Below are 25,902 nucleotides of genomic sequence, written 5' to 3'. Positions count from 1 at the left end.
CATATACGCCACGAGTAACGTCAACAAACCGCGGTCGTCTCTTTATCCGTCGTCTCTACCATCGCTCCCTTCCCTGCTGCGAAATCACCCCTTTCTTTCTGCCTCCTCTGCCTTTTCCATCCTTCTTTTTTTTTCCCCGAGACTCGGTACTATGGTGCTTCCCTCCGTCTCCATTGCCGGGACCCGATCAATCAATGCAAGATTTTTGCGTTGACTGGCTTGACTGAGGGACCGCGCTCCCATCTATGGGCACTAAAACGTGTCGCCAACATCACGAACAAGAAGCAACTAACTGTTGCAAACTAAAGAATACCAGCGCGCACCTCTCGAACCGTCAGCCGTGTTCTTTGTCTCTCTCGCGCCTTCTTTTGCCATATTCTGGTTTTCCGTCCCAACGTCTTCGTCCGTTCTACGAGAGAGCTATACTTGCTATTTGTATCCTTGCCACTCCTTATCGCCATACTATTTTATCGATACTTTCTCTTGAACGCGATGCCATCCGTGTCTGCGTCCTGTCGGCAGATGGTGGCTTTGCGTCAGAATTCCGATCCTATAGTCGGATATGAAGCAGACCTGTCTGCGAAATAAAAACAATCGGAGAAACAATCGGGTTTGAATTTGATGAATCATAAACCATGTGTGTTGCTTCCAAATCTAACTAAAAATACATTTTTTGCTGGTAGTTCTTTTCGAATTTAAAGTTCTGTAATTTTAGTCGCTTTCGTTTAATAGAATTAAAAGATGATAATATTATTAATTAATGGCAAATTAATCGATTACATTTTTATTTATAAAATAAAAACTCTAAAAAATGACTATCTAAATGGGAGAAACATTCAATTTATAATCGAGCGTTAAAAATATAATGCTCTTAAAAAAAAAAACTTAAAAAAAATTAAGTACTTAAAAAAGAAGTATTTATCGTTATTGAATACGATAATGTAACAGAATTTACACATTGTCGCGCGTAAATAACTACATCGCTAGTTATGTCTCTTACAGTCGATCGGTACATCAGCATGACTCTGATTTATGCGCCGTAGATCGGACTGTCGTGTCGTATCACCGTTTATAAAAGTTTCATGCACGAAATACTTTGCCGCGCGCTCACGCGTGCGCGACTGTTATGCCCTGGAGACAAATTGGTGCACCTTGCTCTGTCTCTCCGAGCCCACCGTTATACCGGCAGATCCACATCAGGTGTTCCTGTACACGTCGTGGCGTCACCGATCGCTCGACCAGGCAATAAATCTGTAATTAAATAATAAATAAGGAGCGTTCTCTCCCTGCCGTTCGAGTGACTACGGAGGCTCTCGCCCATATCGGGTCCTACTCCTTTTTGTCATCGCTCATTCCTCCTGCAGCTTCGCGTGCTCCGTTTCCTCTTCATCCTTCTCTTTCTACTTCTCCACCCTCCTCCACCTTGCCAGCGTCGGCTGCTCTTTTCTTGCACGCTTCTCGAGCCATCCGTCGCACACACATGCGCGATAAGGAAAGTACGCGAATACTTACAGCACGCGTACTCGGTAGGATAGAGACGGAGATGAAATGCATGAGGCTGCAAAGCCGATGGAATATCGCGGAGCATAATAAAAGCGCCGCTGATCAAGGATCGCCGATCAGAACCCGATAGAATGGGCGGTGTCAGCTTTTTCGAGAGATCGTTTTTGCCCCCCTTCGAACCTGGTCGCCTAGTTATGCTAATGCCGGCCCGATCTAGACTTATTTGCCTCCGCACAGCGGGACATGGCACGCGAGTCTTCTTTCTTATTCAGCATGTTCTTCATCTCTTCCCTTTATTCGTCGTCGCTTCGAATTGCGAAGTGCCGCGCCGCTGGCGATAAGGTTGACGCGCGGCATTCCGCGCGCTCATAATTACATTCCACGGCCCTTATTCGATACAAGATTAATCGCTCCAACAAAAAAAAGATTGTTTTTCTTCCTAATTAGCATTAGGTTCATTATAGTTTTCTAAAAATTAACGCGATAATGTATGTAATTAACTTTTAATTATTAATTAAAGAGAAAATTGCTAATCTTTGTACTGTTAAGTAACATTATTTTATTTGATAAGGAAATTGGATATTTTATTACAATTTAATTTAAAGTATAAATTCAAATTTGTGTTATGTATAATCTTTTATAACTGAAAAGCATACTATGTAAGTAATAATTTTTGAAAGTTTCTTATTATAATTTTTACAGTATATACAAAAAATAAAGTGCATTCATCGCGTATTTTCGGGTTGAATCGTTACCGATTAGAACTCTTGTGTAACAGAGAAAACCAGATATTCCGGCGGAAACTCATAGCAGTTATTCGGTCAGTTTAACGTCGACCCGTATTTGCAAATCCTGACATAGCCACGGATACGGTAAACCGGTCGACTGCGTACGTAACTTCCGGTAAAGCCGCGACGGTTTCTCGAGGTAATTTGTGAGCTAGTTTCGAGCAGAGTATCGTAATCCGCAATAACGTTATGCGGCGTGAGCCCGGGTCTGGGCGCCCGTCGGGTCTGGGAGTCTTATGTCGGGATTACTTGGCTTACCGGGCACGCGAAGCCGGAAGCCACGGGGGTGTCTGTCCGAAATACACCCCAGGATTACCCGGTGCTCCCCCAGGAAGGAAGGAACAGTTTCGAAAACTTGCAACGCCGAGATGCACACGGCGAACTGTGCTCGCGATTCTGATAGGGCGCAATAATAATGCATGCCGATACATAACGAGTAATTTCCGTAATATCTTGGCCATAAAGCAAACAGGTTTTCTGATAATTATAGCTATAAAACGGAAAGAATTAAAAATTGCAAATTTAAACGCCTTTTTTAATCTTTACCATTTACACATGGAAGGGTTAAGACAAGAATGTCTTTGGTCATCTCTAATTGGAAACTGTCTTTACCTTAAAACGTATCGTGCATTCATGGACGACAAATTCTTCAGGTTCGAATTTGTGTCTTAAAAGTACAAGGGCATGTTAATTAACGTATTTGCACGTATGCCTTTCGTTTCCTATCGCGGACTGTTGCATCGCGATACGCCGGTATTCGGTGCTTCAAAACGACATCAGGAACGATATAAAGAAGAAGGATTGTGCATATATATCAAAGGACAAGAACGAACCGCTTTGTGCCCCCATCGGGGACTTTTAATACTTCTTAATATGCAACTTTTTCTTAAATATATCCTTTCGGTAGCCGTACGCTTGGCAGAATTTGGACATGTTTCCGTATTCGTCGTATTCCTCTCGTGAACAAATTCCTGCGCGAAATGTTTCTTCGCTTAATGGTCCTTTTTTATCGAGATACGCGAACAGAAGCAAGTTGTATAACGATAGTATTATTAACCTGACCTGACCTGCTTTCGATTACTTTAAAAATAATATAACTAATATAAACTTTTTCGAAAGCTAGTGTATATTCGCAAAAATTTTTATCTTTCTCTAATAACGTTATTTCATTTATTTCAGGTGTCAGGCAAGTGCAGGATATCTACGTTAGGCTTATAGACTCCGCAACAAAACAAGTAAGTACAAATGTCTCCGTGTTTCTAATTAATTCATACAACTCGTTTTAAATAATTTATTATATATGAGCATGTACTAAGAATTAATGTATTACTTTTAATCGTTTTCAATTGTATTTGCGAGTTTAGAAATTTTTTTTAATACTCAATTTGAAGAATTAGATATTAAATATCTAATTTTTTAAAAATAATTATTATAATATCAAAGAACAAAGTATATTTTTTCTTTTTTTCAATCTGAATGTTAAATATTCAAATCGATTTGGTTCAAAAATAAAATATCTTTCATGTCAAATATCATAATAATTTAAAGAAAAATGCTAATCGTCTCGTTGTCGAGACAACTCCTGCGCATCAGTCTTCTTTGCCGTTTTTACGCGTCGGGACTCGTGCGAAATCGTCGTAGCGACGCGCGCACGTGAACGGGGGTGTTATCATCTCGGCTACAAGCACTTAATTTTCCGGGGGGTTGATTCTTACCCCTCCGGGAAAGCAGGCACACCGCCGCGCGCGGCTGTCCCATCCTGTTATCTGCGCCACGTGGCGAACTCTGCGCGCGACCCGCGAACCACGTGTTGTGATCCCGCACCCAGGACCGTAGATCCCGACGTGCCGATAAGGCGCAAAGAAGGATCACAACCTTCGTGCAAACGCAAATACACCGTGCGATCATGAGCGCGATAAGTCCTTTTATGCTCGGTCGAGGGTAACTTTTGGGTTGCGACACCTTCGTGAAAGGTATTTTACACCTACGAAATGTCTCGCGACACGTACAGAAACGACCATATCGTTAAATTAGGGAGGATATGTAGACAAAACGAGTGTGGACGGATGCGAACAATTTTCAACACTTAAATTAAGCCTTAAGTATAATCACATACATGTATGTAACTGCGTGTGAAAAACAAAATAGGATTATTTCTTATGTACATTGCAACTTATTGATTTCTGAAGAAAAACAATAGTTTAAAGAATGTTGAAACGTTGTATTCTTTAAACAAAAAACGTTATTGATTCATAAAACACAAAAATGATTAATTCCACCACATCAATACAAAACAAATACAAATTGCTTGAAATTATTTTGTTTCGTGTCGTGCCGACCCGAGCTTCCGACAAGTTCCTAGAGATATGCGCACCATTTTAGCAAATTAAATCATCTTGGGGCTGGTCGGTTACAGAGGTAAGAAGAGGGTGGTAGTAAAGCGAAGAAGGAAGCGGAGAGGAAGGAACGAGAGGAGGGTTGGGGAAACAGAGCTGATGTTAGTTTTAGCTGATTAAATTACTAAGCCGCAGTGGCCTTGCACCGGCAGAGACCGGTCCTCAATTCGCGATCCATTCCTTTTATTAATCGGATCCGGAATGTCATAGGGTTGAATGGTTAGAGCAGAGGGAGATCGATATGTGTATTATCTTTCGAAGCAATTGGCGAAATAAGAACAAGTGAATTAAAAGGATCATATTGAGAAAGGGCGGACACACTAGAACGAACTATTTAGCTAACTCACGAAATGTGACAACTCACTCATAATCTTTCTATTGTTTTCATAAAGTGTACGCAAATATTCAAAATATACAATCACATTTGTAGCGATCTTAACTCGTAAAAACTATATTAGAGAAAAGAGAAGTAGATTCAGAAAAAGGAAAAGAGGTTGAGTGTTCAAGAACGATTGTCTGTGAGGAAAAGAAAAACGGAAGTGATAGATAGATGCCGAGACACCCTCCTCGGAATCATGCTGGTAAAGGGAGTAGAAAGTTGGGCGGAGAAAGGATCGAAAACGAGAAAGCTGCAATTTATACATCAAAGCTTCGATTGAACGCGTCTCCGCCGTCTCCTGCCAAAGCGAGAGGAAGAGATACAGGCAGGAGAATCAATGTATATATGCATCGCATCGGTGTGCTACGTGAAACAACTTGCGCGGAGTGTTTAGCAAATCCAGGTCGACGTATTCCCCCCCTAGCCATTGTACTCTAGAAAATTGACAAACTTGGATAAGCTTATCCGTGGAATTAAAACGTGGAAGATAAAAGAACCGTTTACAATCTGCATTGCAGCCCGTTCGATTTTCATTGAATTAAAAAATTAGGGAGTAATTTAAAAATTACAATAAAAATTAAATTATTTTTTTCATAAATTAGTGTTACATTATTATAATAATATTCATTAAATTTTTTAACTTTATATTTATAATTTATACTTTCAATTGTGTACAATTTGATTTTTACAAAAGTAGACGCGTGGGGTACATATTTGTTAGAATTATCATTATTTTTTACATTGGAGGGCTTGATAGCATTCGTGCAAATGCGTTCCACTTTCCCGGCGAGTTCTCCAAGCCGAGTTATGGCTTGCAAATTACGATTCGGAAACGCGCCAACTTTTCTCGAGACCGAATCAGGTGCTCGGTTATAAATCCGCAATAATTGGCTACACTGAGTCGGCTGCTGAGCTCGTGGTGAAACCCCCGACCCTTAAGCTTTTCTTCAATTTCTTTGCTCCTTCGCCAAGGTAGGTATCTATATCAACGTTCGCTTCCTGGAATTCCAGCGAGCAAAGTATCTGTGCAACGAGATGCGAATGAAAGAAGAGAGAGAGAGAGGGGGGGGGAGCAGGGAGGGAGGGAGAGAGAAAGAAGAAGGAAGAGGGGAAGAGGAATGGAAAAAGGAAGTGGGAAGAAAAAAAGACGCAGGATGTTGAGAACCGTCCGCTTCTCGGTGGAATTTCCAGAAAAATACGAGCTGCTTCCCGAGAAAGAAACGAGTTTCGTGCAGCGTGGCTGAATGGCGCTAACAACGTACGCTTTTAAGCGCTCGGGAACGAACTTCCGTCCGGCGAGAGGGGGACGAACGAGAGCCAGAATGCGTTTTTCCACGGGATTAAAAATGCTAAATGGTAATTAGTTCCGGGGATAAAAAAAGCATTTACAGAACGTGTGTATGGAGGAAGCAGAGAACCGCGCGGCGCCATTATTCTAAATGAATGAACAACAGGAAATTGTATCTAACCTTTTTAAACTTCATCCGACACTGGAGATGGTCAGCCGTCAGGCTGTTTTTCTCACCGTAATGTCGACTTGTCAGTATTCACAAAGAAATAAAAAAAACCGCGCGTTCAATCAGATTATGCATGATTTCTCTCTATTGTTTCATTCTAAGATTTCTTTTTTATGTAGCATTGGAAATTCTATAGTTTTAAATTATCGAATATAGCCGACATCAATCTAGACCATAAAGTACCCGTGTAGCTAATACTGAAATATGAGTATTTAACCATAGATTAAGGAAATAATAAGTTTAAGATAAGTTAATCCCAGATAGATAAGGAAAGAGAGGACAGTGTTCCCCTCAAGGGGTGGACATTCTTTTAGGGGCGAGGGTAACGTTGTATGTATGTTGCTCAGCGTATGTACGGAAGGCTGAGGGGGTTGCCCGACCGATATAGAAGGGGATTCCCAGGGGACTTTTGGAATCGATTCAGGCTAGAAATCATTACGGCAGATTTGAATGACTATCTTCGAATTTATCTGCTCCCTTCAGTACTTACTTTTCTTCTCATACTACTGCCATCTTCGAGGGTACCAAAAGAACGACGTTACGGTTTTATTATCATGCACGCCGGATGTCAGTTCTTTCTCTACTAAACGAACCCGGTCTGTTGTCTACTGATATCAAATGATATGATATCCTATGATATGATATGATATGGTAAACATAAGATATATACCTCAGTAATGATATCGTTTCCGCTAGCCTGATTATTGTTAGATTATGAAACTGATAAAATTACATATAGAGTATTTCTAATCTAGACTGCGTTTCGATATTACTATCAATACTGAAAATCTCTAGTGTACGTAACGAAAACTGTAGACTCTACGGAACCCAGACGTAGTCATCATTTCCAAAGTTATAGAAACATTTTTATAGATATCACAGTTAGAAGAATAATTTGGAATGTTATATTTGTAAAAGCAATAAGAAGAAATTGTTTTCTATATTCTTGCAATATGTAAAGAAAGATCATTAATACTCACATAGACTTTATAAAATGGCATTCCTTATTTCTCGGAAACTAAACTTTTTACTTTACTAATAAAGACATTATTTGCTTAGATAATTAATTAAAGAAATAAAATTTATAATTCATACAGTCATGAGTGTGTGGCTTTTATTTTACATAAAATATTTATTAAAAATAAATTTAACTTAATCTAACTTTTATGTACAATTATGCTACATACGTCTTGTGGAATATTGTGAAATAGCATAAGATATTAGTATAACAAAAAAAATGTTTTACATTAAAATAGAAAACTTTTATATACATTTTATAGAAATTTTTTTATACATTAAGTTGTAAATATTTTACAAATGACTTATATTTAAAAAAAGAAAAAAAAATGTAGCCTACTATATTAGTTTTAGATCTTAATTTCTTAAATTTTTATTTTTGCGAAAACTTTAATTGTTACAAATACAAAACGATGTTACAAAAATCATTACGCTATTCTAGAAGACATTTTCTAGAATCTTTTATTCAAAACTTATGTTTTGTTATTTATGTTCTCAAAGTTTTATTTTTAGTTTTTGTTTAAAAACTACTATTCAAAGACAAAATAGTATACCATACGTATTAATGACTTCTCTCTACCTGAATATAATTTAATTTCAAAAAATTTAATTTTAATACGTTGGACTTACGACATTGTACTGTATGAATTGATTATGATCGAAGATTCCAAAAGACTTTTCACTATAAGTCTTTAGTAAGTAATTCCCGTGGGAATTAAACTGCGGCGGGGGCCCAAGCATTCTCCTGGTGGGACCAGGAGGCAACAGAAGAAAGGCCCCCGAGGGGATCATACTGACTGGTCACACCCCCAGGACCCTCTGTTTGATGTCATTGCCTCCGACCACCCTTCGTCTACTTCAGCCATTCACCCTTGAGACATTCTACGACATAACAGCGCCATATCCAATGAACCGACAAGCGAAGAAAGACAGTGGAGCCTCTTTTGGGACTAGCACATGTAGCACATGATGTGAATCTAAACCAATAATGTTGTGACTTGAGCTTTTATATGTAACTGTAATAAGAATAATGCACTTTGTTTTTGAATTGCAATTATTTAATATTAATCATAATATATTGGCACGTAATTTCTTTCATTTTTATTTCAATATTTATTGTATGCACTCAAAAGATAGTATTCTCATGACAAAAATAAACGGATAGTTTTCCGAGATAGAACATCATGTGGTGAAAGTAATTATTTACAAATTGTCCATACATATCGCAGATTACATGGAATAAACAAAACGCGTAAGCACTAGCTTGCGTAATAGTCGTTAGCAAATAATATTGCATGTCGCGTCGTACGTGCTACCTGACCTACCTAACCAACGTTGTGTTTAACTGACCATTATTGTATATGTGCGTAACAGTAAAGATAATAGCAGCCGACGATTATTTAGATTTCGCAGGAAACCTTAATGTTTCGACGTAAAAGTTGATTCTAACAATTTTACAAAATGATTTCAGACGAAAAGTCTTTTTTATATTGGTGTTAATATATGTAATGATTCGGAAAGAATGTTCAGTAATTTTTTATGTATGCAATTATGTACAAGCTGTAACAAATCAAATATACAGCTTTAAAAAATTATTTTATTTAACATTTACAAATTTGTATAAATGAACAAGAAAATGTCGATAAGAATTGAATTATACTAATTCATTCTTAGATTTACTCAAAATGAAAATGTCAAAGAGAAGAATTACATTTTGTTGATTTCATTTTTATATATCTTTCTGTGCATAATCGTCTTTCGATTCAAATATAGTTGATATAACAATAGACTCTAACTTTTCTGGCATTTTTTATTTTTCAATATATAATAAAGACAAATATAATATTCGTGTACATAAAAAAACAACATAAAAAAATGTTATATTTTACTTTTGCTTGATGATAAAAATGTAGATATATTAACTTTTAATAGGTAATTTCTATAATGATTATACCGCGCTCTTCATCGTTTATCAACAATATAATGAATCTTAATTGAACAAGCGATATTTCGCACAAAACTTAACATTGACGAAGGTGTAAGTAAGCGCTATCCTTATCTCGCAATAGAGTTTAATACAATGTACAAAGTACATACTTATGTTAATTATTCCAAGTATAAATAAGTTTGCATGTCTCTTTACTATTAAGACTCGTAATAGTCGAGTAGCACGTAACGTTCTATGGCTCCTTTGCTCTTGCCAAGAACATGTATTTTCCCCTGCTATCGTCCGCGATACCCCGGGTCTTTCCCCTTCCGCCATGTTTATTCTTACCCCTCTATTTTCCATCCTGACATCTCCGTTTCGACGCTGGATCCCTCTCTGATTTACCTACTGCGGTGTATATACATATCCAGTCACGGCGGTTCGTTTACGTTGCAATTCGGTTATTTCGTCCGCATAAATATTTGACGCCATTCTAGAAGTCACACCTATACGTTGGGACCAAGTGTGTCTGATACCATTACCGTCGTACACCGACATTTAACCGGCCAAGCACGGTGGTAGTGCCGTCAACTCGACGAATTCCCTGGGACACTGTATTTCACAATATTTACATTTTATCGCTCCTCGTCGTGAACTCTGGGCGATTCAGGTTGTTATGCAAACCACGAAATTGCGTAAAAATCGCGCGTACAATCAATGCAATTGTATACATTCGTTCTTCAAAGTTTCGCTTCATCAAAGGCTTCGATCGGATGCTTTAAAGAGACATTTACAACAAAAAAAAAATTCATTTCTCAAATCGAAACACTAATGTTATCGAAATTGCATAAAACATTTAACGAAGTCAAAATTTTCATTACATATATTTGTTAATAATTATTTTAAAACTGATGAAAATGATAATGTTTTGTTCTTTTATTATTTTTAATTTATTTTTTATTTAGGCTTTATTATATTTATACGCATATAATAAGCCATAAAATTAATAATTTTTTTTCTTTATTACTTTATTTTTATTATAATATTCTATGTGATATATTATATTTTATTTTTGTAAGTAATTAAAATATTTTATTCTCAATTTATTTCAATATCTATAATCCCTATAAATGGAACTTTAAAAAAATAAGATAAATTGAGTAGGCTTTATTCGGGGTCAGAATATTTTGCGCAAATTTAATTTTACGTACAGACGATTTTGGTTAGTGCGGCATATTTTTGAGAAATAAGTTTTTTCCTGTTTTACAGAGCTATATACGAAAGATCAAAGCAAACCTATCTGTTCGCGCTTTGTTATTCTACGGTTAATCCGCGCGAAGGTCCCCATCGGTAAGTGCACGAATACAGGATAACGACGTGTTGTCATTAAATAAAAATCAATCGCGTGGTCGTGAAGGAGGCTTAACGGATTTGCCTGCGCCGCCCATGGCTTAGTAGTCCTGCGGGGAAAGTAGCCCCCCTTCTCAACTCGCATCCACATACGAGCTTGCTTAATACGTTACATATTTCCCGTCGATGGTTGAATTATCTGTCGAACTGGATTACTCTCACGTCGTCCATGTCCGCGCTAATTAGCACTTTTTTTTTCTTCAAAATAAAATCTGTTACTAAAAGAAGTCTTTCCATACGTGGAAAATAAGATGCAGAATTGACGATTGATATTGTGAGAAATTTGAACAAATAATTGTGAAAACGGCAATAATTGTTTGAACGACCAATTCAAAGCAAAAAATAAATTAGATAAAAAGAGAAATGACTTATAAGAATTTTATCACACAAGTTTATTTATAGTTTATTTTAACAGTTATTTATTGACTGTGACAAGTATTAGTAATATCGTTTTTTTTTTCTTGGTTGCAGGCAATCATGTACGAGGGGCAAGATAAGAATCCGGAAATGTGCCGTGTTCTGTTGACGCATGAAGTCATGTGCAGGTGAGTTTCTTTGTCTTTTCACATGCACAATTCATTTCATTTGTAAGTTAATTAATCAAAGCAAATGTTTACTGATATACTGTTTATAATGTAAAGCTATTTCATATTCGTCAACTTATGTTATTTGCGTTTAGAAAAATGTCTCTCTTCTGCATATGCCACCCTTGTAGCATAAATGTAACGAGGCATACTAGGGGATGTAGTCGTTCTTCGAGGGTAGCTGACTCATTTTGACCCATGGGACTTCGGGAGCGTACTACCACTAGTTTTCGCTGCCTACTTCCCAAATCCCACGGGTCTCGGTGTTTTTTAGACCGACTTAAAACTTCTGACACCGCGCGAGAGCTTTTATTCTTGGTCTTTCCTTTAGAATTTTTTTTATAAATTCCTTCGTAAACAATGCAATATAATCGGACGAAACGCACTGTCTATTTACAGCCGATGCTGCGATAAGAAGAGCTGCGGCAACAGGAACGAAACGCCCAGCGATCCTGTCATCATCGACCGGTGAGTGGAATCTACCGTTATCTAACTTTCGCGGAACGAACGTGTCGGTATCGCGGCGGCCATGATCTGCTTAAACGCGCGAATTTATCTCGCATGCGTTACGTAACGAGCGCGTTACACGATATCAAAGCGCACATGACGGAATCTCGACCTGACGACGGCGAATGTAACGACAGAGGCGTCGATCTCGCGCGCGGAAATCGCCTCTCGTATCAGCCGTTCGTGCTATCGTCGTTTTCAACGATCTATGAAATAAAGGTCTAGATAAGTCCTTCGTGAAGGACCTACCTACCTATGAGATAGAGCTCCGTTTACCCGTCGCGACTTGGGTCCTAGAACATTTAGGCTTGCAAAATACGTTTCGTACGAGGTGCGGCGGGATAGCCGGGTAGAAGAGTACTCGAATACTCAGACGTACTTATACGCTCTCCACCTAGTGCACAGTGCTGCTCGCCCATGGTAACATAGACTTCCCTTATACACCTACTCGCTCCCTCTTTCTCCTGCCCGCTCGCTCGGTCTTTATCCCGTGGCGTGGCTAACACGGGGGTGTAGCAGGGTGAGCTTGGTATCTGAATAGGCTATAGAGTATCCTGAGATAGGAACGGCAGGAAGGAAGAGGTTTCCCGCGGGACCCGGGCCGAGATAGTCTTCAGGAGGACATCTTGCGCTCAGAGGTGCTCAACCCTCGGGCTTCGATACGCTGGCGGCTTCGAGCTTTCATCCGTATTCGAAGGGATATGTGTTACGCGACGGTGACAGGCAAAGCCCGGTAGGCTCGCGCGTAACTATTTTTCTGCGCCTTCGAGTCTTTCGACGTCTGCACCTGTTGGGTTTAACCCCGACGCGCCACATGTGACAGTCGTGTTTTATTCGCCGATGCTCGAAACCGGCTTGATGACAAAATGGGGTCAAATTGAACAGTAACTCTAAGCATGGACTGCGAGAAGATAATTTAAACTTAATCTCGCGTCAGTCTTTCAAGTATAAACTTTAAATGAATGTGTGGACTCTCTCAAGATAAAATACATTAACGATATTAATAAATATTCTCGTGACAGAGCAATGCTGAATGATATTGGCGCATGCTACAATGATACGCTGCATATTGCAGGAGTTGGAAGAATAATAACTACCTTCTCTGTAAGGATTATGCAATCTCGTAGGTTGGGCTGATCGGTGAGACGATAGAAGAATTAATCTCGAAAATGCTCGTTCGGCACACGGCACGCACGCACTCGAATAATGTCGTAACAACGACGTTGTAACGTGAATGCAACCGCGATGCGGTCGCGTGTCGTGATGAACGCCACCCTTCGAGTTCGTTCCGTAGACACGGTGGATCGTAACGAGAGTAAAATAAATGGGTAACTTCCGCAAAATTACAGGATTAAATCTTCACTATAACCGTCTTTACCATTTACTAATCAGAGTAATCTTGCTTTATGCAACGTCAACGTTGACCGCGATTATTTACGACACATTAATCATATGCTAACGTTTAATCATGTAAGTGCATTAATATAGTTGGTGAATTGACTACATTGGATATTGTATAACTTAAAATAGACCTCATAATATCACATCTTGTTGGTTTATTATTGATTTTTATTTTTATACGCTTACAAATACAAAGGAGCATAAAAGCGTATATATTCACAAAATGTGTTTTTCTCGGTACATATTCCTATAGATTTGTTGTTTCTACATATATATATATTACATACAGAAAATATATATATCAAGAGGCTAATAGATTTTTAGTCCCGCACAAAACCACAATGGAGAACGCGAGGGCCTGATCGAGAGAGTGAACGAAGGGTATCAATGCCACTTTGATTGAGGCGGTCCTGGTCGATTGTGACATGCTCACTCAGCTGTGCAGAAAGTACAACGCGCCCCCCATCAATTTGGTATACCTGACTGAAGGGAAAAAACAAAAGCGTTTGTATTCCTAAGCGTGATCGTTTTGTCATCCCTTCGCGCCACTTTCGATGAAATATCTAATCGTAACTTTCGCTGCTAAAACCAATATCTCGACACTCGGTTACGTAATTACATAATTATGCGCTTATATGATTGACGTATTTGATATTAGATTTGTAGAAATAAAGTTTCCAAATCTTTCACATTTTTTTGCAGTAACCCTTTTTGTGCTACACAGAAAAAATGAATTTACACTAATAAAATAATTTTAATTAAATGTTTGACTAAATATTTAATAAATATTTAATAATTATATTAATATTAATCAAGTGCAGTAACAGTAACTGATCGATTACTAAACGGTTACTAAATATTATTAAAAATATTTAGTCATATTATAACTAAATATTGTAATTAAAACTATTATTATTATTACACTTTTTTTAGTGTAGAACTTTCATAAAAAAGATTACATGCGCTTTCGTTTCAGTTTCGATTTTTTATTATACAGTACTTAATTTAATTTGTAAAATTACAAAACGTATCGGTGCTACACATATATTCTGTCAACCGACAAATATGGATGTAGATTCATAAAAGTTGCAGAGATTTTAACTCCCTTCTATATGCGAACAGCAGTTTGATATAATCGGTCTATCGATCGATCGAAACGTGATGGCATCGATCGACGATAGGCGGATTGCGAGAACAGTCCTAGAGAAGCTGGTATTACGCTGGACTCGGAAACCAATTAACATGCATAATTAAAATGGCATTGTCGTGGCCGGGCAGCGCTACGGGCTTCCCCGCCGACTGACGGATCCCCGGGGGCTAACGGCGTTTCATAATTACGAAAATCCACCCACCTCCATAGTCTCCTCCGCCCACGCGTTCCGGTGTCACTCTCTTTCTCCAATTGCCGGTATCCAGAAGCTCCCTCTCCCCTTTCTCTCCCTCGAAAACAGGGGTAGGAGGGTGGGAGCGCGAGAAAAAAATCGGGCATCGGGTCGGTGTGCGACGAACAACGCACCCCGGCGCTGCCATAGCCAATAACGTTCGAACAGGCCGGTTGCCAGCGCGATTGGCTAACTTTATTTCGCTCAGTGGGCAAGCCCTTAATTTCGGGGCATCGATCATAGCCCTCGTGTGCGCCCTCCGCGCGCTGCAACGATGCTCTCCTTCCTCCCCCTGGCGTCGCTTCCTCTCGTCCTCCTCCACGCGTTCATACCAGTTGCGATGACCCTCAGTACCGTAACGCACCTCTCTGCCATTCCCTCCGTCAATTTGATGGATTCCATTTCGGATCCCGCGCGACGACGATCGTTTCGCTTCCCTCGTGCCTACGCGCGGCCTCTCCGAGGGGACGCAACGGCGAAATTTAGCACGGGGAAAAAAAACTACGCGATACTGATCAGCGCCGCGATAAAAGTTAATCCGCCAGCCAAGCAGATTTCAAATTGTTCTAATTGTTCAAACGTCCAACCACCGCGGTAATAAATTAAATACTCGATATGTGGAACACCAAACAATTAAAAAATTATTTTAAAACTAATGTTCTGTTTTACAACGTAAATTTTTTTAGCAAAACTTCTTGAAAGATATATATGTATAAAATAAATATTGATATAAGAAATTAAGTTTCTTTAAAAATGGATAAAATATATAAATACAACATCTGTATAGATACTATTATTTCTTGTATAAATCACACAAGTTAATAACATTTCCAAGTTTAAATTTAAATACCAAGTTTTACGATTAAATAAATGTTACTGAAATTTCAGAATGTTAATACATTAAAAATAAAAAATTGAATTTAAAAAAGACTTAAACAAAAAATAAACCATACCAAACATTGAAAACATTTTTCATTCCATGGTATTGTAGCTTGCGCGGTGTTTCGTTATGCTCCACATAAATACCGGCTCACGATATTCTCTTCCCCGAGTCCAAACGCGTAACAATCAATCGTTACCTTAATTGATTGCGATTGATGGAGGACGTTCGAGCGATTTGACTGACGTCACAATGACATACGGATTGTCAATCAGTCTCGCTTGTGGCGTTAATGCATGCAAATCTGGTCGAATCGTGGCACGTTGTCTCACACCCTTGTAGCGAATCTCCATCAATATGGATTCGATATCAAGGCCGGTCAGGCCGTTTTCTGTGCGCTCGCTGAAAAGTCTTTCTACGCGAATGTCGTGATATTTTATTCAACCGTAATTGTCCATTTCTCTGTTTCGCCAGTTTATTTTTTACTTTTTTTATTTTTGTTTGCAGCAAAAGTTGATACTCGTTGACAAACGTTTTGGATGATTACGTCGCATCATGGCAGGAAATAGTGGTATTTTACATTTGTTTTTTTACATTTCTTTTTTATTAACGATATTGTGACGATGTATATTAAAATATTACTAAACTATTTATTTTATTCATACGCGTATTTTTATTATCACATTCAGAAACAGAAGGATTTAAAAATCTACACATTTGTTTTTCCGCTTTTCTACTCATGATCGGCAGAGTAATTCTATCACGTAATGTTTATAACTCTTTCCAAGAACAACATTGCAAAATACTGATTATATGTGTACATGTAATAAGCAATCGGAAATGGTTTTATGTTCTGATAGGACCTAATCAGGTGAAAGCGTGGCGAATAGGTAGCACATATCAGATCAGCATTGATTCTACTTTACATAACAAGTACGTGTATCGGGTGACTTTTCACAAAAATAATCGGGAACGATCAACAAAGATATCAGCAACGATATCAGGGAACGATCAACAATAATAACAGGTTTCAACTAACCGCTGTAGATGACACACATTGATAAGAAAAACTTATTAAGCGAACGACGTACGCGATGCATGGAGTCGTCTATTAATTGGCTGAGCCAAGCGTTCTAGTGGGAAATCTAATCCGATTATCATTATTAGAACTATTCTTACTATTTCAAATTTTTTCAATTTTTTCATGCGCTATTATCCGTGTGTCAAAAATCATAATGAAGTTATTTTTCATAACTATGTACAATATAATGCTATCAATTTATCGGTAAACTGCTCACTTCTAACGTTAAATTTGACATATCATATAACGTAAATCAATTTTATAATTATTAAAATATTTCAATATCTTTGTCATTTTGTGAAATAAGCATATCTTTTTTCCGAACGGCAATAAAAGCAAAATTATGTTGTGTCAGCATTTTCGGTTCGACTAATTTTGGAAGAACCATTTTCTGACGTGACTATTAGGGAAATCAAAACATGCTAAGTAGTAGTGTACGTGCGTATTCTCTTTCTCCCTCTCTCTTTCTTCCGGAGCATATGGGTCTCTATAGTTTGCGGGGTATCACACCCTTCGTTCTCGACATACCTACCCCTAAAATAAATGGACGAGAGTGCGCGTGCACGCTTCTGTATTAAAACGAAAACGGCTGATCGTTCGAGCGCGAAATCGCCGATTAAATATCCCGATATTTGCTCTGCTAATTATTTTTCGGCGAATCGTTTAAACTGTTTAAAGAATTAAACAACAAGAGGGCAATTGTTCTTGTAAAACTAAGAGAGAAACCAAAAGATTTACAAATTTATTTTAAAGTGCGCTACAGTGTAGTTAGTCATTAAAAATCAATTTTATCAAAATTCTTTTGATAATACTTGCAGATATATTAATATCTGTTTTATTGTAATTTTCTCTTTTGCGAAATATAGAAATCGCGAACGTTTTAATCGTGAAAAAGAAGAGAGAACATATTTCGGAGCTAAAAGCAAGCCGGCTGCAATATAGTCATAAATCCGTCCAATTAGTCGATTTATAAAAAACTTAATAATATTTCTCTCTAACGGACCTTCGTTGAACGAATCTACGAGATAGGTTTGAGGGTAGGATTTCCGGCCAACCGCAATGGTCAGAATGCGCCTAAAATATTCACTTCAGTCGCGATATACATCTGGAATCTATATTGGATATTATCGATTTCTCGATCTGTTCAGTCAGCTAATGGAAAACTTATGCTAAGTTAACCCCGTCAATCCATTATGTATCAACGAAGTCGGTTCTGGAATTATTCGAGTACCATTTGGTTACGTTTTTTTTTTCCGTATAACCCTGCCCAAAAATCATTTGCACTCTGGTTTCAATACCTTTTTCTTATCGCCAAACAGATTTCTCAATATATCTAATGATTTATGTATAAACTGTTACACTTCTTTAAATATTATATTATTCGTATTAAATTTTTCAAAAGCTGTTTATTTAATAAAAATTACTGCATACCCAAATACGTGCAAAGTATACGTGCAATGCGAATCAATAAAATTTAATTAGCTGCAACATTATCTTTTAAGTAATTTATCTCTCCCAGAAGAAATTTCTAATAATTTTTTTATTTGGTACCTCGCTGGTAATTGTAAACACGCTTATGCTTATTTAAATTTCTTGTATTTACGTAATTAATAAATGTATTTGAATAATGTTATTTGATAAAAGTATCAATATTATTTTATTTCTAAAAATATAAATAAAATAACTTATGCAGAAAACGGAAACAAAAAACGCGTGGTTGTAAAAGAAGGACGCGTACAATAAGACTCAAGACTTTCCAAAAGTTGTGCGAGCAAGTGGACGCTGATTGGCCTACTCGTCTGCACAAAAAGTAATAAGCGCAGCTTCGTCGTGGCAAATGCGAGAGCCTAGCCAGATACCAAAATGTACCCTGGAGCCTCGTGACGCCATGGAATCTCTGCCGTACTCCGGACTTCGTCTCGATTCCCTTATGGTTATTCCACCTGCCGAGAATTACCCCGATACGGTATCCTTATTTTCGAAGAATATCTTAACAGCTTCCCGCACCGCGTCTGCTATTCTCTCCTTACATTGCCGTGGAAAGGGGTAAAATGGGGAGGGGTGGAAAAGCGCGGAGCGTACCAGCCACGTCTTCACGGCGCTCTTTCGATCTAACTCCCTTCTCTCGCTGCGCCACGGAATCCCGTCTCTCTTACTCCCTAAGAGAAGAAGCCAATAGGGAGAACCGATCAGCTTAATGCATATTGATGCGCGCCGAGCTAAGTGAGTGAAAAATCGCCATCGATCTACCTTCCGGAAAGATAGAAGTATTCTCTCTCTCTCTCCTTCACCGGCGGCCTTCCATCTACTTGCTCGTCGTCGACAAAGCTGAGCTTATTTCGTCTTTTCCTTTCGGTCTCTTTGCCAAACGAATCAAGCCACGTGCCTGCGCATTTTAACCTGTGTATATAAGTTAAAATAGACGCGACCACACTCTCCAAAATTTATTTCATCCTTAGCCAAATATTGAAAGTGAATTAGTGTTACTCTCAATTTTTTTATCGACTTAATACTACATGAATCAGTTTTCCTAATTAAATCGATAATAATTGTATAATTTTATTTTCGAGATATATTAAAAATATAATTGTCATTTTGTACGTATATAAATTTAAAGAGGAGCTACATTGTAAAACTACATAACTCAATAGTTATGTTTATTAGCTTAATGGGTACGATTAGAACGCGTTATCACTTAACAGCTTCCGTGATTCTACACGTGCGACAATTATTTCCAGCCGATTGGAGAACGAAACCGTTCGGAAAGCGGTCTGTGGCCCGATTCGCACGAACTCGTTTTCGATGGCGCATCGTCTAGGCGTCATGTCGGTAGACCCTTGGCATTTTGTAGCGGCACCAACGCGGCATTATATGCTTCCACCGGCGCTGCTTCTACCAGCCTCGTTGGGGTCCCGGCCCGCGGAACAGATGCCAACCGTCACGGCTCGCCGATGGCTGGAAGGGTGCTTCTAGATTGAGACACGGTGGATGACTCTAAATGGCATTCGGTCCTCTGCATTCTCTCCCTCCTACGTCCCCTCTCGCTCGCCCGCGCTCTCCCGTGTCTTACAAAATCGATCTCTGCTCTTATCTTCTTCTTTCTCTCTCCTTTATTCTTAGCCAGAATTTGCGACACTTTATCTAAAGAGCACTTTAATCTAGGTTTTTTTTTAGCACGAAACAATCCACGTTACTACGCTTGTTTTATGCAAATTAATATACTGACTTTGCAACATTAATATTACTATATTGGGCACGCAATATTGAATATTTTTATTGCCTGTTCAAATAAAATTACAGAACGATGGATAGATAAGTAATCATAACACCATCGTTAATGGGTTACAATTCAGCGAGAGAATTGCACGAGCGCAAGGAAGGACTCGTTTGTCTCGATGAAGGACGTGAGTAAACAGATCCGAGGGGCGCATCCGCATACACGGGGTCGTAGAATGACAACGTTGGCAGTGGCGATCAATGGCAGCGATGGGTCCTTGCGAGGGGGGTTTAAAAACGCGGCGGCGCCCATCAGCCGTATGTCAATCCCTCGACGAATCGCAAATTTAGAGCAATGGTAGTGGTGCTTGTTTTCTTTTTCTTTTTATTGTCGCGCACGTGTGCGTGAGGGAGAAAAAAATGAGCGAGAAAGGGAGCCAGGTTCTCCAGTCGGAACAGGTGGCTACCAACGACGAAAGCGGACTAGAAGGGACCAGTACATGATGCGAGTAGGGAGGGGGAGACACTTGAAGAGTCGCGTGGCCACTCAATTACTTTCTAGAGCCTCTAAACATCGGGCACGTACCAATACCCGGATTGCTGCGGGCACGCTCGCGCGCGGGGCAATAAAGTAAAGAGTGCCATTTCATTGTTCCGATTCTATGGTTCGCGTAACCACCAGTAATGTGGAAATTTGTAAAATTACACTACAAAATTACGATGGTATTACTTTTCCCATAACAATTAGATAGTCTGTTGTAGAAGCTTATAATTTTGGAATATCCTTTTTTACATTTTCAATTAGTTCTTTTATAAAAATAATCATAAAATGTATTTGCATTGAGTTTAAAAAAAACTATTTAAAAGAAAGAAATTAAATACTAAACATGTGAAATATTTTTGTAAGGCAAGGAGCGAAATTTCCGTTCGTGATTAAATGAATCGAATTTGCATTATACGTAAGTAGAGGGAAGAATCTCTCGGTTTGCTATAACCTCAGCATCGATCAGTAGGTGACTTGCGTGTGACCGCCGTAAGGGATTGTGGGTAAACGATTACAAAGCTTCTCAGTCTTGTGACCGCATCAATTCGTGTTAGACCCTTTTGCCTAGCTTTCCGCAGAATTCAAGACCGCTTCTTCGTCATCCGATTAATAAATATTCTAGAAGGCAATGTTCTCGCAAAAAAAAGAAAATTACGTTTTCTTCTTTAGCCCGATGGTCTGAGTGCAGAAGAGAAAGAATCTCCAAGTCTTACGTGGAAGACACATCGGAACAGTGGATTGACACCTTGGAATTCGACTCGGTTTATCGGTAGCACACAGACACGCCGCACGCACACCGCGTACGTTTTGCGCGCACTCGCACTCGTTTGCTTTCGTACGGATCGCAGCTCGCAGACGCTGCATCGACGTATACGAGTAGATAGCTTGACACAAGAGCCAAATAGTTCGCATAGCTTGGCGCCTCTCGGCTATCCGTCAGACCCGAAGAACCACCGAGAACCCTTTCTCCTTTCTGGAGCATCCTGTCTTCGCCCTGTCCTCGCTCGTTGTTCACCCCCTCCCCCTTTCGCCCCCTCTTCCACTTCCTCATCAACCGTTGTGTATCGCTCTTCGGCAATGCAGAGGAGTCCCCGCCTACCGGGAACTAAACGGCGGGTTTAGGAAAAACGGGAAGTCTTTGCGAGCCTGTCAATCAGACGTCCGCGGTTTTGCGCCCATCTGGTTAATGATGATCCACTGCTCTATCTCGTTGGAATCGCGAGCGCCTGCCGTCCCCTAACACGGCGCGATGAAAATAGTAGGCACGATTGTCGCTGTGGAACGTATGTCGCGGAACTTTGAATCGCTGGAATCTTCCAGGCGGCCTCGAAAACTTTTTTCCAGATCACTGCCGTCCACCGTAGAGTGATATTTGATATTCGTTGCGACAAAGATAATTAATTCATAACCCCATAAGTCAATCAATATTTCAATTGCTAAAGCGCTATTTAAATAAAATTCAAAATTTATTTTAGATATTAAAAAAACATTCTGTTGCTAGTTAACTTTTATTTTCATATTAATAACTCTATTAGGAAATTATGATTAATATATGATTAATATATGATTAATATATTTGGGAAATTATATTAATATATCAAAAATTTAATGTAATAAAATATCGTATTTCTACAAATAAAAGGTTCTTTTTTTACACACATATATATATATATATATATACACATACATATATATATTGAAGTCTTTTAAATATTCTGTAAGTGCGCCCGCATTGATAGGATTTGTTACCTTTTGCATCTTGGAGAAAGATACGCTTACGCAAGCAGATTTTAAAAATACTTTCACCGGCGAATTTATTTATCTCCTCTGCGTCGAAAATCTCTCGCGTGTTCAAATACAGAATGACAAAACTAGAACGGTATCATTTTGCCGGCGTACGGAAGCCGGGACGGGGAAATTTTTCGTGGGCGTCCGACCGTGTTACCGAATGGGACGATCGAGGCGTCGAGATTTATGCGATTGATTCGAACGGAGCGGAGTGACAGTACAAGGAAGCGCTCTTAGTCCTGGTGTCTCTGCTCCTCCGGGAATACATCTCCCTTCGAAACGCCGGTGTCCGAAGGATCTCTATAAATTTGCATGTAGAATACTTGCGGATATTCTCACGAACGATAGGTGCGGAGGATAGCCTGTCGCATCTGTCGTCGCGCGTTTCGTGTGCGCTCCCGCTTCTCCGGACGCTCCGCCTGCGTCGCCTAATTTCATTTTGACAAGAGGCAGAAGCCGTTACTTTACACGAAATTCGAGAAGCTGCGGGAACGAGCGAGCCACTTACTTCCCGTCGATCTCAGTATTTTCACACGCATTGAAAAAAAAAAACCGATTACACACGACGTATCAGCTGTACGAAAAAAAGTGCTACGCTTAGAATTTGCATCGTAAAATAATATGTGAAAAAATGTGAAAATATCTTGAACTCTTTTTCTAATACAACTAAAGTCCACCACCAAGAGATGCAAATCTGCGGGTTCTCTTAACAAAAGAAGCGAAGGTTGACCGAAGGTGCAAGAAAGAGAACGAGGGGGAGAACTGCGAGGACAGTTTCGTGGGTAAACCTCATGAATATGTTGTTCGTGCCAGGATTTTGTGGTCCGAGTATGCAAATACTGCGTGAAAATTGAGAACTGTATGTAGGTAGACCGCGAGGTCTTCTTATATGTTCTTGTTCGGGATTGGCGATACAAACAAAACAGTTCCACCGGGGTGAGGGGCAAGTATACCGGGACCTACTGTCCGCCCTTCGCGGGTTCGCTCGGACAACCAGCCATCAGTACCGCACCCCCGGGTACATTCGCCCATTCGTTGGGCCGACTGGCTTTCCAGACTTCGGCCGTGGGGTGGACAAACCAGGCTGACCGGTTGCCATGGCGACCTTATGGATTGATCCGAGCAAATATCATCTCCGAAGACGCCCGAAAGAATCGCCGGATTTCAGAGAATAGCTTTGGCCAGCGCTCGTCGAGTTTCTTTTCGTTTCTCCTACGTTCTTTCTTTCTTCCATCCTTAGATCTTTACTGTACCGCTAGTTCGTGGGTTCTCATGAAAAAAATGAAAAGGCTTAAGATTGAGTCGCATCACGTAATAATTACTACATTTGTTTCGATCATTTGTCTCGCTTTACGATAACTATTCATTATTTGTTTGTTTTGCGTGTTTACTTAACGAAGATATTAAAAATATTGAGTATAAATCGTTCTTGTACTTTAAAATACAAGAATTTGATAATAATACATTTTTAGTTGTCGTTTATATATATATGTGTGTGTGTGTGTGTGTGTGTCTTTGAATTTTGCAAAGTACTATTTCAAAGCCAATCGCAGCTGTTAAATTATCATTTTCTACTGGTTAACTATTATTTAAAATTATCGGTTTAGAGGAAAAACACACGTATCTATCTTGTAGGAAATTAAATCAACGTTCGGCGATAATAATATGCAATAGTAATTCAGTAGCTAAGCTGTAATAAATAATATAAACTTGCAAAACAACGGAATATGCTAGCCAGCAGCCGGCCTCGAGAAAAGCTCGTGCATCCCGTTCGACGACGGCGCTGGCTATAAGGATGAGCGATTCAACGAGCGTCGCGGCTTGATCTCACTCTCCGCCGTCTTCTAGGTTCGCTATCGACGGTTCTCAACGCGGCGGTCGATCAGCCGGGAGAATCCAGGATGACGCCTGGCGAGACGTCCTACGGGGGGACCACCCACGGGGACAACGCTCCATATAAAGCGTCCCCGCGAACCGCATTGTCGAATCACTGCCATCGGCGCAGGCGGCAGCGTCTGCATTCCTTCCGTTTTAACTTCTTTCCGCTGGCTCCGTCTTCTTATTCTTCTTTCTTCTTAGATGCGCGCGATCCCGATGTCCATCGCGTCCCTCCGACTTTCTTTCTCTCTATCCCCGTGAGCCTGATCCTCTTCTCCTGCGTTCGTTTTTCACCGAGTTCTACCTCCCTTTTCTTCTTTTGCTCTTCGCTCTTATCCGTGTTTCTTCATCCTTCTCGTATTTGATCCTCTTCGTTCTTATCTCCGTTTTATTCTTGTTTTGTGAAATCTTTATACAATTTTTCCGCCCCGAAAATTATAAGTCACAAGTTAATAAAACTGTGAATATTCCGCAAGTTCGACTTCCTACGAAGATTGTAGAGATCGCCGCCGACCTCGTTTAGACTCATCCTCGTTTGTGGGTCAGGGTGTCCGATTGTTCTCCTGTTCGATTCGACACCTAGATTTCCTCCGAAGCGTGTTTTTACATCAACTCAGGATCGTGTGCAGGGCTTCTTCGCGCTTACCGACAGGCGCTTAGAAGATCGCGATGTTGAGATGAGTGTTGGATCTCCTTCCTTGGTGGGCACGATCGTTGGAAATTCAAGTGACGCCGTAATTAATGGCCGACCGATGAAGAAACGGCCGCTTCTTGCAGGCGTCGCGGGTCGTTCTAAGATGCTCCGATGCGATAGTGTAATTAATCAGGGCGCCGACATCCTTCCCCCCCCCCCAATTGTCTAAAAGAGATTTTCGTTTTATTTTTCTCGCCGTATATAACAGACGGTATCGGAAGACTTGTTACCTTTGAGATCGATCATCTCACTAAAAAAAAAGTTCTAGTAACACGTCTCTCAAATATGATTTAAAAATTTATTACATTAATAAGTAATCATAAGTAATTATGCATATAGAATAACAATTATAGGTATTGTCTTTGCAGAAAAATTTTAAAAATATTTAAAAACGTTAATTTTTCTAAAAAATACATGAAAATATTACATATGTCATATATAATAAATTTCTAAAATGGAAAAAATTGATTAACAAACTTGATTATACTTATAGGAATTTTCTGAAACTTTTTGTTTATATAGTTAATAAAATGAACGTAATTAAAGTAATTATAAAAGTCATTTTAACGACTTATTTTCGCCGTAATTCTTAGCCCTTAGAGAGGCTTCAAACCGATGTTCGACTTTGTTCGACCATGCAGTCGGGCGAACAGGTTGTAACTTCCGGTTAAGTCAAACACGGCGTAAAGTCGCGCGAACTTCGGACTTGGCAAGTTCCAATGAGGCGTGTAATGCCATTAAAGAGAATCTTATTACGCTACGGCACCCTCACGCGCCTGCTACAGTAGGCGCCTTCGCTTCACTGCAACAAGTATCCGCCTAACCTGGTAATTAAGTCCCGATTAATTCTCCGCTTACTTTGCCTGCCAAATGGCGCGCGACCGAGAGAGAGGTCGCGGGATAATATACGAAGAAAAGTTGCCAATGACAAGACTATAACGCGCCGGCTGAGAACCTCTTGAGAGATTGATCATATTCTGACGGAATCGTTGCTGGTACGCGAGGGACAT

General features: G+C 39.5%; 1 protein-coding gene across 4 annotated transcripts in view; it reads left to right on the top strand.

The window, feature by feature from the left end:
- Window positions 1-25,902, top strand: part of LOC105832735 (transcription factor collier) — a 79,744-nt gene that overhangs the window by 12,930 nt on the left and 40,912 nt on the right. For all 4 annotated transcript variants that reach the window (XR_003626134.2, XR_003626135.2, XM_012673924.3 and 1 more), the window contains exons 4-6: window positions 3,471-3,526; window positions 11,409-11,482; window positions 11,921-11,989. Coding sequence is in view for 2 of the 4 variants with exons in the window: in XM_012673924.3 (XP_012529378.1) it covers window positions 3,471-3,526; window positions 11,409-11,482; window positions 11,921-11,989 (199 nt within the window). In the remaining 2 variants the exon portion in view is untranslated. The remainder of the gene's footprint in view (window positions 1-3,470; window positions 3,527-11,408; window positions 11,483-11,920; window positions 11,990-25,902) is intronic.

Source organism: Monomorium pharaonis, chromosome 1, assembly GCF_013373865.1.
Source record: "Monomorium pharaonis isolate MP-MQ-018 chromosome 1, ASM1337386v2, whole genome shotgun sequence".
NCBI classification, from domain to species: Eukaryota; Metazoa; Arthropoda; class Insecta; order Hymenoptera; family Formicidae; genus Monomorium; species Monomorium pharaonis.
The sequence above is the reverse complement of the archived record's forward strand: the minus strand, read 5'-3'. Positions and strand labels throughout refer to the sequence as shown.